This window comes from Molothrus aeneus, chromosome 8 (genome assembly GCF_037042795.1).
Source record: "Molothrus aeneus isolate 106 chromosome 8, BPBGC_Maene_1.0, whole genome shotgun sequence".
In the NCBI taxonomy this organism is placed as follows: domain Eukaryota; kingdom Metazoa; phylum Chordata; class Aves; order Passeriformes; family Icteridae; genus Molothrus; species Molothrus aeneus.
The window spans coordinates 31,467,986-31,481,478 of NC_089653.1; the positions used below are offsets into that span (position 1 = coordinate 31,467,986).

The window sequence follows — 13,493 nt, forward strand, 5'->3', positions numbered from 1 at the left end:
AGCAAATTAATGATTTTTTTCATGTGATTGCCTTGTTTTCCAGTAGCATCACTGCACTGTGCTCTGGTCAGTAACAACTTCAACCAGTCAGTACTGGTAAATCACTAAGTACCTGTTTTACACAATGTGTAAAACTATATCACATTATGTCAAGATGTTTAAGGTGCTTCTGCTGTTTACTGTGTTCTTCATACCCACACCAATTAAACTGAATGTTTAATTGATTTTGAAGCTGAATCTGCCACTCTGTTTCTTAACAAAAGCACCTGATGCCTTTAAGCCTTTCCACTCTTTCCACTCCCCTGTATTGATTCCAATTTAATTCCTTTATGCATTCATCCAACAGGAATGCAAGCGAGGAACAATTATTTTATTGGTTTTGTTCATGCCCAGAATAGCAAATACAATTTGAAAATAATCTGAAAGGCAGCAATATGTATTAATTTTGAACTACTTACAGCCTATAGGACAGAATATACTTAAAATGTGCATTGCTTAAAAGATAAACGTTTGCTGCAGGAGATGTGAATTGCACACTTTTTATCCTTTACAGGTAAGATTTCCATGCTGCTTCAGCAGCAGATGATTCTGATTTATTAGAAGCAGACAGGCAAATCAGAGCTATTTCATTTGTGCAGCCTCACCTGCTTTTCCATCCTGGTTGAAGCGCGAGTACTTGGAGCGCTCGAGCAGGGGCAGGCATTGCTCAATGGGTGTCCACACGTAGGTCTCAGGGCACAGCAGGTCAGAGGGCCTGTACTGACCCTGCCAAGGGGAGAAAATGGAAAAAAAATGGAAAAAAAGACACCAAAAAGACAGCAGTCATATCAGTTGCACGAGAACTTTGGCTACAACGCGATTTTCCAAAGAGCAAGAATAGTTTTTAATCTAATCTACACCAAATGAGTGTTCAGTGAAATCACAGGCTTTAGTCATTTCAGCACCATCTCAGGAGCACAAACTCAACCTTGGCACGTGATGAAAATGTAAAATTAACATAACACACTTCCATGATATCCAAGATGAACTCGGAAAGTTTTGGCTTTGCTTACTGGAACTCTGTATTTAAGTTATTCTCTGGAGTTCTGCTGAGCTGGGGCCAGCACTAAAAAACTCAGCACCTCCAAAAGCAGCTCATCTCAAGTGTTGGTAATTCTACCAAATAATGGAGACCAAAAAGAAAAAAAATCTAACAGAAAAACCCCACTGAACAGTAAGCAGGATGCTGTTTTTATTACATTAGTGATGGAGCATTTATTTCATTGCTGCTTAAATAATAACACTTTAATTCATGGAGCTTTTCCTGGATTAGCTTACAGGTAATGATTAGTGAAATTCTACTATTTTTAGTTGATTTATTAAGAAGATATTCTTACAGACATTCCCAGAAACTAAACAGCCTTAATTATTTTCCCTCCAGCTACACAGAAAATCACCACCTCAGCAATAATAACCTCCCCTAATCAGATCTTCATCTGATTTAAAATAAGATTATTCAGCAGCCTATAACTTAAGTCAAAATTCTATCTTTGAGGCATTACTCATGCAATCCAAACACTCTCAACATTCACAACCATATGGTGGCAATAGCAAATTAATTTTTCACTTGCAAACTCATTACACATCTCAGCTTGAAAAACAGTCATACAGTAAAGAGAATGAAAAGGTTTAAATATACAAATTAAAAATTAAAAGACTGGGCATTATCTGAAGTCACCTTCCAGGTGATGCCATTAAGAGTTCTTCACGTCAATGACATTAAATGGGTAATTAAAAAAAATTAAGATTATCATCTTAAGATGAAGTTGATTTAAAAGAAAGCTTTCCATGAAGCTGAGCAAGGTTTTGGAAGGGACAACACAAAGTTCCTGTGGCCTGGAGGTGAAGACATTTCTTTAGGGACACCTTTAGGCACTAACACCCAGTTCTGGAGAATCAGAGCCACCAAAAATTTTCAGTTCTTTTCATGCTCTTACTGTTCAACTCTTCATGATATTTAAAGAAAAATTCACTTTTAAAAATATTCCCCACCAAGAGTAAACAGCTGAGAAGGAAATACAAGAATTGTCTGTGATAAAAAGTCACCATTGTCTGTGCAAAAAAGATAAAAATAACCAAGTTTCATGCTGAGCCTTGTCAAATACCTGAGGTAGATTTCTGAAAAGGTCTGTCTGACTGATTATCTCATTTGCAAAATATCCAGGACTGACTTGTAACTACTACTGTTGTTTTGTTGGAGTTTTTTTTAATTAAAGGCAAATTTTTATATTAAATTAAAACAATATTCCTCCAATTCCATTCAGAAACTTAAACCTCAAGGCCCTAGAAAATCCTCTAAAGCCAGAGAATAGAAGTGACATTTTAAAATAAACCACTTTGAAATGTTATGCTCTCTAAACAGAAATAGTTGAAAGCTGTGTGAAGGTAGTGCTTAAAGAACTTTTAATCATCATTACCCAGATGAAACAGTTTAAGGACTTGGGGAAAAAATATGCCTTTTCAGTCATATTTTTAAAAAATTTGAACATAATTACTTGTTGATTTAAAGACATTTTCTCAACTGGCCAAGAAGGCAGAAATAGCCAAGGAACTGTCTTTCAGAGCTGTTGCTTGAACACAGAAAATACAAGTGGCAAATTAATCTTTCCTAGTAGCATGAATTTAACTCATGGCTCTAAGAAAAGACAGCCCAGGAACTCAGTTTCTGAGATCCTGCTCCCACATCTTGAAATTTATCACATTTGTGAATCCCACACATGAAAGTCACTATGCAGCCCTATTCCAAATTTCCCACTTCCTTCTGTAATATTACAGAATTCTAAAATTAACTGCATTGCAGCATTACTAGTTTGGTTATAATTTTAAAAATAAATATTCAATATTCAAATATTCAAAATTCAATATTTATTTTGGGCATCAAAACACCATAATTTGGAGAGGAAAGGGAAAAAATAGTTCTGAGATGACTTCCTTTAGATGTTTTCTTACCCCAAAATTTAGGAGCTTGTTAATGAACTTCCCTGGATGCACAGGAGGCTGTGGGGGTGACACATCAGTGACCCAGGACACTCAGTGGAACCAGAGGCAAAAATGAAAGAAGCCCTTGGTTCTCTTTGATATCCTCCCTCCCCAGAAGTGTTTCCAAACCCACCAGAAGAAGAAAGTTCTCCTGTAGAGATGTTTTATTTACTCTGCTGCTCAAACCCACATCCCATGAGTCACCCCAGAGAGGAAGGGGAACCCAGGACGTGCCCAGGTGAGTGTGAACAGTGTTTGCACTGTGTCTATATTGAGGGAATTAAAAAGGGAACCCACAGGACTTCATTACATCAAATGAAAATATTTCTGAGGGCTTTTGCCTCCCCCCACCCTTTCCATAAGCACTTACTCTCAATTTACTTACTTCCTTCAGAATACTTAAAACCTCAGATTTGCTTATATTTAAAATCAATATATTTATGTATTTGAAAATAAACCACTACAAACAAATCCACCTCCTACCCTTTTCCTCTCTCCCTTTATTCCTGGACTGCAAAACCACCTAAACGTGAGAACCCACACAGATTCTGCCTCATGTACATGAGCATCTGTACCTCAAGAAAAATGTTCCAATTTCATTACTCATTCTAAAGTACTTACATCATCTAAATAAATTGCCTCTGAGCATACTATTTATATTCCTTCTTATTCTTAATATTGATTTGCAGCATACACCCAACATAAATCCAAAATAGAAAGGGGATCTCCTAAAAGGAAGTGCTGCAAAGGGATTTATCACAGAAGAACTTAATCAGATTTGCAAAACTGATTTTGAAAATCATTTCTCTTTGGCTTCAGATTAAGTCAGCATCCATTTCAGAAGTGATTCTGTCTATGCTAAGAGTTCACAACTGAAAACATTTTGCTTTCTTTTATCTCATTATACACAAGCTCTAACATAGTAGAACTGTTTAAGTTGTCCAGACCATGCAGGGAATATTTAACTACAAGACTTTCAACAAAAAGTATCATCATACAGACCATCCCCAAGCACTTGTCTCAGATTTCAGCTTCTCAAACCCAATACCACCTGCAGATGAAATGAACTCTGTCGATACAAAACAACTGCACATATTTCTCTCTCTGCATCTACATTTTGCCAAGAAATATCCAAGACACAAAATTTGCTTTTTTGAAATGTTTTTGGAATTTAAAAACTCCATGTCTAGTGGAAAGTGATGGGAGTGGACGATCTCCAAGGTCCTTTCCAATCCAAACCATTCTGTGCTATCTCCACCAGACTGAAGGGAATTAAATTCTTTACAGCACTATGAGGTGAGGTATTCCATACCTTTAACCATCCTGGTTAACCTGTCCTTTTCCCAATTTTGCTTTTTTCCTTTGAAACAGGGCAAAGAGCCACAGGGGAAAACCTTTTAAATTGCATTGTTCAAGGAGCATAACAACCCAATGTGTAACAAAGGTACAAATTAGATTAAAGGTACAAATTAGATTAAAGGAACAAAAAGATTAGATAAACATACAAAAAGATAAATATCTGACTAATCTATCAAATGGCTTGGCTAAAAAACAATTCTGAAAATTAGTATGGCTAAGAAATTCCTGAGCATATGGCTCCTTCTACCAAGTCAACACATTGCAACATAAATGTGACTGGTTTTTAGTAAAAAATACCTGCAAGATGTTTTATTGTCACTAGTATGTGTGGCATTTTTCTTCCTACATAATAAAAAAGAGAGAACCTTCAAGGTGCTTTCCCTTATACAATTAGACATGCTGCATTTTAATTGGAAGCTTCTGGAAATAAATTTTACAGAGAGACTGCCAAGCCTAAATTAATACTTCACACCATGATGGTTTTTGTTTTACAGTTTTCAAATTACAATCAGCCAGAACTTCCCTGAACTTTTGTTCTACAGGAAGGGCAAAGGTTTTAATGAGACTTTAGTCTGGAGATTACTTTTAAAATATTTTGCAAAATCTGAGGGATTTGGTAAGCACTTGAGATGAAAAACACCAGCAGAGTTTGTTTTTGTAGTCTAAGTAAAACTTAAAATGTAAAACTACCAAGAAAGACAATAGTCTCAAAAATGAAGGTCAAGCACCAGTAGCACTGAAAAAAACCAAACAGGAAGGTTAAACTCACATTTAATTCTTTTACCAGGTACAGTTTACATCTGTATTCTATTTTTTCACAATAAAGCTATTGATCTTTTATTAAAAGTGAATTAAGACTCCATTTCCAGCCAGCTGCCTAAGAACAGCTCTGGCTACACAAACAAATCAACCCCAAATGATCAACAGTGACCCCTTAGAGCTGGGCAGCACTGCCCACCACAGGTTATGGCATTCAGCTTTTCCCCTGAAAGCCAAGGCCTGGCAGCCCCAGCAGAGTGCTGCACAGCCCCCTGCTCCCTGATTTCATTCCACAAACAGAACTGGAGTTTGTGGATGCCCAGGAGAGCCCTTGGCTGGTAACCTGACCTGCTGTGCTCTCCCGGCTGGGCAGTGCCAGCCCGGACAAGAGCTGCACATCCCAACCCCTCTGTGCTTCCAGCCTCTCTCTCACATGGCATCCAGCTGTGTGAGGCCTAAAGGACTTCACAAAAACAACAAAATCCCACCCCTCCTTGCCCCAAAACTGCCCCCACAAATTCACTCCCACCTCGTAGTCACTGTTTTGAACATCTTTTTAAACAAACAAAAAACCTGTAAGCAATAGGCACAGAATGAGGCAAGCAGCTCTGTGTATCCAGGAGACATGGCTGGAGACTTCACCTTTATCATCAAAAAGTCTTCAGCTTACAAGAAAATCTACACCAAACAGGGGTTACATCACTGGGTAACTGAATTAACAAGTTGGATCTCACCAGGCTGCCTGAAACTGCAGTGCCAGCATCAAACAAGCTGAGTTTGTCCAAGCTGCAAACTTTGAAATAATTATGGACTCCACATTTTTAGGATCCCAGAGCTGCATTCCTGAGAGCTTAGCCACCTTTCTGTTTCATTAAAGAATAATGTGTTGTAATCCTTAAAAGATGTTACAAATAATAGCCAGAATTTATTTTGCAGCTCACAGAACTCGAGTACATGAAGTGCCAGTCCTTGCTCTTCTGAAAGAGGTGTTCATTCTCATTTAGTTACATCATCACAAAATCTGTGTAATGGGAATTTTACAGGCAGCCAGGGAGCTATAAGGTGCTTCCCAAAGCACCTCAAACATGGAAACTCAGAGCAAACACCCACCTTCTCACAAATTTTTTGGAATATGAAATTCCAAAGTAAATCTCCAAATTCCTGTAAGTGAAATGTAAATATAATTTGATGTTGTATTTCCAACAGAAATATGGAATCACAGAATGGTTTGGGCTGGAAAGGACCTGTAAGGCCATCTACAGCAAACATTTATCTAGATCCATTAATTACATCACTATTACTTTGAATTGTCTTTTTAAATGTTCCTCAGTGATGTTTAAACTGACTGTTCAAAGCAAATTTCTAAATAATTTGCTAACTTGCACCTCTTTTTTATTTATTTCCCAAGTCCATGTAATGTATTAAGAGTAATAACTGATGATAAACCCAAAGTGAAAATAGTTCTGACATTTGTTTCTACACGTCAAACAAAATAACTTCCTACAATTATTGACTATACTTGGCTGTACTTCACTAAATATAAAAAAAAAAAAAGCATTTCACAAGGTTTTCATAGTGTCCCCCAGGTACACAGAATATTTCAGGTGAGTGTAAAGCAGATTAAAATAATGACTGAAAGTCAAAAAGGAAGGCAGCCAAGTTTCACATTCACTATCCTACAATTATCATGTAATTATCTGGCTATTAACTACCTACATGTTCTTAACCCACCACAAAAGTGGAATTAAATTAAGTTTATTTTAAATTTCATTGAGATTGAAGGTAAATCTCACCACTTTATTTGCCTAAGGTGCTCTGCAAAGAAGTACTTTTAAAGAAATGCTTCTCCTCCCCTCAAAACACCTTCAGAAACTTTTACTGTTTCTTTGTTTTCCCAACACGTGCTACTCCTGAATTGTTTGGATTTTGCTATCTCCATAGCTTAGTGTACACTCCAAATAGCTGCTTTCCCCTTGTCCTCTTTCCTAGAAATGATCTGAAATATTGAACACTTTCAAGCTTGTTTTTGATACTGGGAAACAGCCAACAGGTGTCTGAAAAGGCTCATGGGCTGCCAGAGAAAAAACTGCTTTCCACTGAGGCAAAAAGGGAACATTTGGGACAGGTTTTGATGGTTTTTTCCTTTTCCCCTTTAGTCTCCAAGTCTGTGCAGCTCTTCTTCCTCCTTTTTTATGCCAATATTATCTTTCCCTCCAGTCACTGAGTAGAACAGGCCAAGGGAGGCTCTGGGTGTTTATGCTGAGCTCCAAGCTACAACCTGCGGCACATTAATATTCAAACACTCCATCCACAGCATCCAAGAAACCAACAAAGTGCTGCTGGAGATAAACCACATCCATGCCCACACTCCAACAGGTCTCCTCTCTCACACCACTGTATTCATCAATGAGATAATTCTGGTTTCAAGCTGTAAAGTGAGCAGTAATTAGCATGGTCGAGAGCCTTAGAGAGGGCTGCTGCATCATCTCTGCCTTATCAGCCTGGAATGCAGCTGGAGATAAGACACAGCTCTGGGCATCCTCTCACAGCCACTTTCCAGCCCTGCTCTCTCTTCCAAGACTTCTTGCTAAGAGTTTGTCCTTTGTCATTTATAAAGAGCAGTAAAGTGAGAGTTTTGTCTTTGTTCTAAGCAACTAAAGCCACTCTCTTAAAAGTCACAGCATCAAAGCCACTGGGTCTGGAATAAATCTAGTGATAAGGCTTGCAGAAAAGAGAAAAAAAATATCTTTATGTTCAGGAATTACATCATAAAAATTTGATGACTAGATAGACACACACATGTTTACATGAATACTTATGAAAATTTAATTTAAAGATTTGTAATTGTCAATCTTTTATATTCCTGTTCTTTGCGCTTAGGGATTTACTCAAACCACTGGGTGTCCAGGTACAGTGAGATTTCTTAATTCAGACACAAGACATGAAATATCTGTGCCTCCTCCCACTCCATTCCTCTTACTCTCAGTAAGAAAGATGGATAGATATATTCCCACAAATTTTACATTTGTGATTCTTAAGATTTCAGTAGCAGTCACAATTCAGATGAAACCCATCAGGCTGAATTTGCCCTGGAGATGGTGTTTCACACTGCAGAGCCAACAGTACAAACATTACAAAATGGTCCCTTCAAGATCAATAAAGTGCATTATTTACCAAGGGTACCAGACCTTTGATGAGAGCAACAGCAAATTTGTGGATTCTGAGCTGCCCTAGGATTACTGTTTATCCAAAACTGAAATAATAATATCCAAATCACAGATAAGTTTGATTACAACTCTTGAAAATGAGAAACAAAGATAAATACTACAAGTATGGAGCTTACACAAAGTTAGGGCCACTTTTAAAGCCTATTTCCTAAATAATTTTACATCACCAAACTATGATGTGTCTATTTTTGCACTCTTAACATTTCCCAAAGTTCCTTTCTTTTTTCCCCCTGTTTTTATCTCCTAATCTGTGCTATACACAATGGTATTTTATTAAAACAGACTATTGAAACAAAGTTTAACTTTCAATATTGTTGCATAAGCTTTGTGTTTGATGTACACAAAAAAAAAGGCTGATATGAGATGGTACTTACAGGAAAACTCAACTGGATGGAATTCTGCCACCAGAATATTAAGAACATTAGAATATTAAGAATATTGTTCAGAATATGAAAAGTTTCCATAGCTTCAAATATTGCCATTTTATCTCTCCCATGCACTAATATTTAGTACAGTGACACTAAACTGGCAGAACAGCAACATCCACATGAGACTGAGATTCCAAGGAATGTTTCTAATTCAAGGTGGATTTGTGCACATTTAGAGACTGAGATTCCCTATGAACTCAAAAGGTTGTGTGTTCAAAACACTTCACAGGAAAAGTGACTTTGTGACTGTAAATAAAATATATAAAAGCAGCTAACATTTACTGGAAATTGCAATCTAAAATTCAGTTGGGAATGAGCTAATTAAAGACAGTACCACACAGATTGTTCTGGAGCTGGAAGCCAGAATCTGTCTTATCTGTAGAGAGGCTACTCAAGAATGCTAAAAAAAGCAGCACAGTTTGAGAAACTTCAGTGAAAAACAGTAATAAAGAAGAGTTAAGCCTGTACATTTGAAGGCTATTAGCTTCCTTGAATTTTAGCCAACTTTTTCAACAACTTGATATTTTTAAAGTATATTACAGGGGAAAAAAAAAGTAATATTAATTGCCATTTTATTACAAAAAAATCAAAGTGTTTGAGGGAATAAAAATCATATGATTACTGAAATGGACCTTGTTTACTTTGAATCTGCAGCAGACATTCTTAAGGAGACCCTAGCATTAAACTTGGAAAGGGAGATTAACAAGAACTATGACAAAAAGATAAAATCCAAGTGGGGGCCTCAAGAAGAATGCTTCATTAGAGACACACCAACTCTGTTGACTTAGGTCTATCTCAAAAGGAGTTTATTTTGGCAGCTGGAAGAAGCAAAAGAATAAAAAAAAAAAAACAACAAAAAAATAACCAGAAAAAGCAATGAGTGCTTCAATCATGTGGATCCCATATCCTTCTCTTGAAGGGCTGCCATAAACTGACAGTATTTCTTGAATTCATTAAATTAAATGTATGAAATTAAGTGTTAAAGTTTGTTTTCTTATATTTAATATAAGGTGAAATATTCACAGGAAAAATATGCACAACCTAATAGATCATACCCGTGCTTTACCCTTAGAGGCACAGAATTGTCACGCTGATATCAAATAGCTTTAAACATTCATTAATTCATTAAACATTCATCATTAATACCTCACTAGCTGGAGTCACATCTACAAGAACAGCTTTCATCTGTAGCTTATGGACATTTGCCACAGGCAAACTAAATTAATTCCCTGTCAAAGTGGCTTCTGTTATGTAGTTATCAAAGTTATCAACACCACACATCACGTTTACTTAATAGAAAAAATAGATAAACAAAATTAAATTTAGAGAATTTCAATGAAAGTGAGCATGTTTTAATTTTTTTTTACTATACGACTACGCAGTGGGAAGCAGAAAATTGAAATTCAACAGAATTAGAGTACCAGCATGATAGAAATGGGTGTGAGGGGTGCACAATCTTTTATTTTCATTTTATAGAAACTTTGGCTGTGGTTATGAGGTGCCAAACAGTGAACCAAGGTAAATTAGTTTTTTATTCTTCTGTGAAAATGACAAGAAATTATTTTGTGACATGAGACTCACTTCAACTCCAACCTGACTCTCCTCACCCTTTTATCAACAATTCTAAAGGACTATACAAGAGGAAAGCAGGTATATTCTATTATAGAATATAGGTATATTATATATATATAATTATTATTATCAGGTCTATTATATCTATTATATCTGCATATTCTATTATATCTATAATATCTATCTATTATTTTTCAGGTATCTATGAAGTCTCTTTTTACTCACTTTACTCATGCACAACTCCTGCATTGCTCTCACAATTCCATCCAACTGCACATTCCCTGCTCCTGGATAAAACTGTCCAGGACTGTGCACCAACAGGGCACATGGAAACCTGCTCTTCCTACCCAGTTTCTCTGGATTTTTGACCTTTTTGACTCTTCTTTGCCAGCATGTCTGCCTCCAGAGATGTTGCGTTCTGTGCTTACTTCCAAGCCCTTTTCCCTCAGTGTCCATCAGTGTCCAAGCTTTCTCCATCTTTCCCAGTGTCTCTCCAATGACTCTGCAGGGAGTTTTGCCTGGAGCCCCAAACCTTCCAAAACTCAACCCAACCCTTCATGCCACTCAGAGCCCCCTTTTCCAGCTCAGCTGTCCCTGTGTGACTGCCCACACCATCCACGCCACTGGAACACCACTCCTGTCCTGGACTTCCCAAAGTCCTGCTCCAACAGGATTTAAAAAACACCTAGCCAAAAGAGAACTTGCCAAAAATCCATCCAGACTCTGAGGGCAAGAAAATAAGACCTTCCCAAGGAAGTCTGGGTGAGGGTAGCCTTATACTGAATAAATAATTTCATGCTTCTCATGCCCAGCTACCGACTCAGCCCGTGGAGTATTTCAAGACATAATAAATAACAGACTAATTGACAGCTTTGCAAATTGTGAAACACTGATATTCACAAGTTGAAATATACTCCTAATTAAGAATTCAGATTTAGATTAAGATATGCTATGTGGGGTTTTCAAACTTTTCACAATTAGATCATGTTGAAAAACAAGGTCACTTTAAAATTTGTCAGTCCAGCTTTTTTCTTTTCTAGCTGCTTTCATACATCTAAGAACAAGAAATAATATTCTGAAGCCAGTAATTCAGAACAGTATGAGATTTTTAACTTCAAGGCTTTCTACCTATACATGGTACACCAGACAAGTTTTTTAAGCCCAGCAATGAAAAATTGAGTAAAAGCCAAGTAATTTATCTTTAGTCATTCAACACTGAAATGCACATAGCCCAGCACTGAAGAAACAACCTCAAAACCACTGGCATATACAGGCAAATAGATATTAACAGTAACTTTAGGATAGGAGAAAAAGAGTGAAGTTGTAGGACAAAGAGAGACAGCAGCACAGAAAAGTTCATTAGTGAAACCTATATTTTTGCAGGATCCCGACTAAAGAATATTGTGAAATTCATGGTAATGTATCCCCAATGCACACACAAACATGTTATTCAGACTAAAAAGCTGAAGGAGGAAAATGGGCAATGATAAATCTCAGTCTTTCGGTGTCTACAGTTTGTATTACAAAGATAGAGTACTGCATCTCTGCCAAAAAATCTAAACCCACTTGTCTCCCTTACATCTGCAGATTAAAAACTGAATAAATAAATACAGAGGCTCACTTTACCAGTGTTCCAAGCATGTGTTAGAACTTAAACCTTAACAGCAACCAAAGCAACAGCTATCTGCACAAAAGATCAATGAGTATCTGCACAAAAATTCCAGACCATCAAAACACGTGTGCTTTAAAAGAAGTTTCTCCTATTGTCCCTAAAAATGTTTATTTTCATAGTAAGCTTTCATTCATGAACCAAGCACTCTAATTTTAGGTCCATTTTGTTTGTGGAGGGTTTGTTAAACAAGCCTGCTTTGTTTGCTGGGAGAGGGGAATTTGTAAACAAAGCCTCTGTGTTCTCCCAGGCGTCCCTGCTCAGCAGGAGAGCATCCGACCACCTTGGGACCATCCTGGCACGTGGAGCTCCAGCCACAGGGCTGAGCTGAAGCCATCTGACCCTGCACCAGGTCACAACAGACAAAATCCTGGGGTGGGTGCAACACCAAGACAGTTTTGCCACCCCAGAAGGGATGGCTGGTTGGTGTCCCAGCCTGGAAAAGTGGGGAGTGAAGTGGGGCCACCTCCAGCCCAACCAGCTGTGAGAGGCAGCAGCCCCAGAATCCAAACTGCCACCACAGCCCCTACCAGCTCCCATCATCCTGCAATCACAGAGATCACAGAGCCATGGGATGGCTTGGGTTGGAAGGGACCTCAAAGCTCAGCTCATTCCACTCCCCAGCCATGGGCAGGGACACCTTCCACTATCCCAAAATCTTGTCCAACTTGGCCTGGAACTCCCAGAGATGGGGCAGCCACAGCTTCTCTGGGCAATCTCAGAGTAAAGAATTTCTTCCCAATATCCCCTCTAACCCTGCCCTCTGGCAGTGGAAAGCCCTTTTCCCTGGGGCTGTCCCTCCATCCCTTGTCCCAAGTCCCTCTCCAGCTCTCCTGGAGCCTCTTCAGGCACTGGAAGAGGCTCTGAGGTGTCCCCAGAGCCCTGGACATATTTGCCTTGCCTCTCCTCTCCTCCTCCCCTCTTCTCTCCTCTTCCACTCCAAACTGAAAACCAGGCTGTAGATACATTAGCTGTCAGAAAAAATACTGAAATGAGAGAGCTCCAGGGCTTCAATGCATTCCCTCTGAGACCATGCTAGATGTAAGAAACTGATGAAAGAATCCAAGAACAGGGACACTAAACAAAGGGAGGAATAAAACATAAAACATGGCTAGATAGAGATGTACTGAATTTTTGTTAAGCTGTTTTGCAGGAAATAATAACTGCCTGAGGACACAATACAGTAAAAATAATTGTATCCTTTCAACATGTTCTTTTTGACGTTGACTTGTTTTCAAACTCCTCCTTATGTTATTAAACTCTGTCTCCATAATTATAAACAAAACATAAAACTTGTAATCCTAGAATTCTTGTCAAGTAAGTTCATTTTTATCACACAAGCTGAACAAAATGCAATGACATGGGAGGTTTTGCAGCAGTCACTTCTTGTGCAGCTTTGCATCCATTAAGGTTGTGGCCCTGTAAAACTGACCAACACTTCTCTCAGCTGGGCAGAACACG

The 13,493-nt window shown here is 38.1% G+C and overlaps 1 protein-coding gene across 4 annotated transcripts in view; it reads right to left on the reverse strand.

The window, feature by feature from the left end:
* Positions 1–13,493, reverse strand: part of ATE1 (arginyltransferase 1) — a 69,199-nt gene that overhangs the window by 17,845 nt on the left and 37,861 nt on the right. For all 4 annotated transcript variants that reach the window (XM_066554793.1, XM_066554792.1, XM_066554791.1 and 1 more), the window contains exon 11: positions 645–765. In XM_066554793.1, the coding sequence (XP_066410890.1) occupies positions 645–765 (121 nt within the window). The remainder of the gene's footprint in view (positions 1–644; positions 766–13,493) is intronic.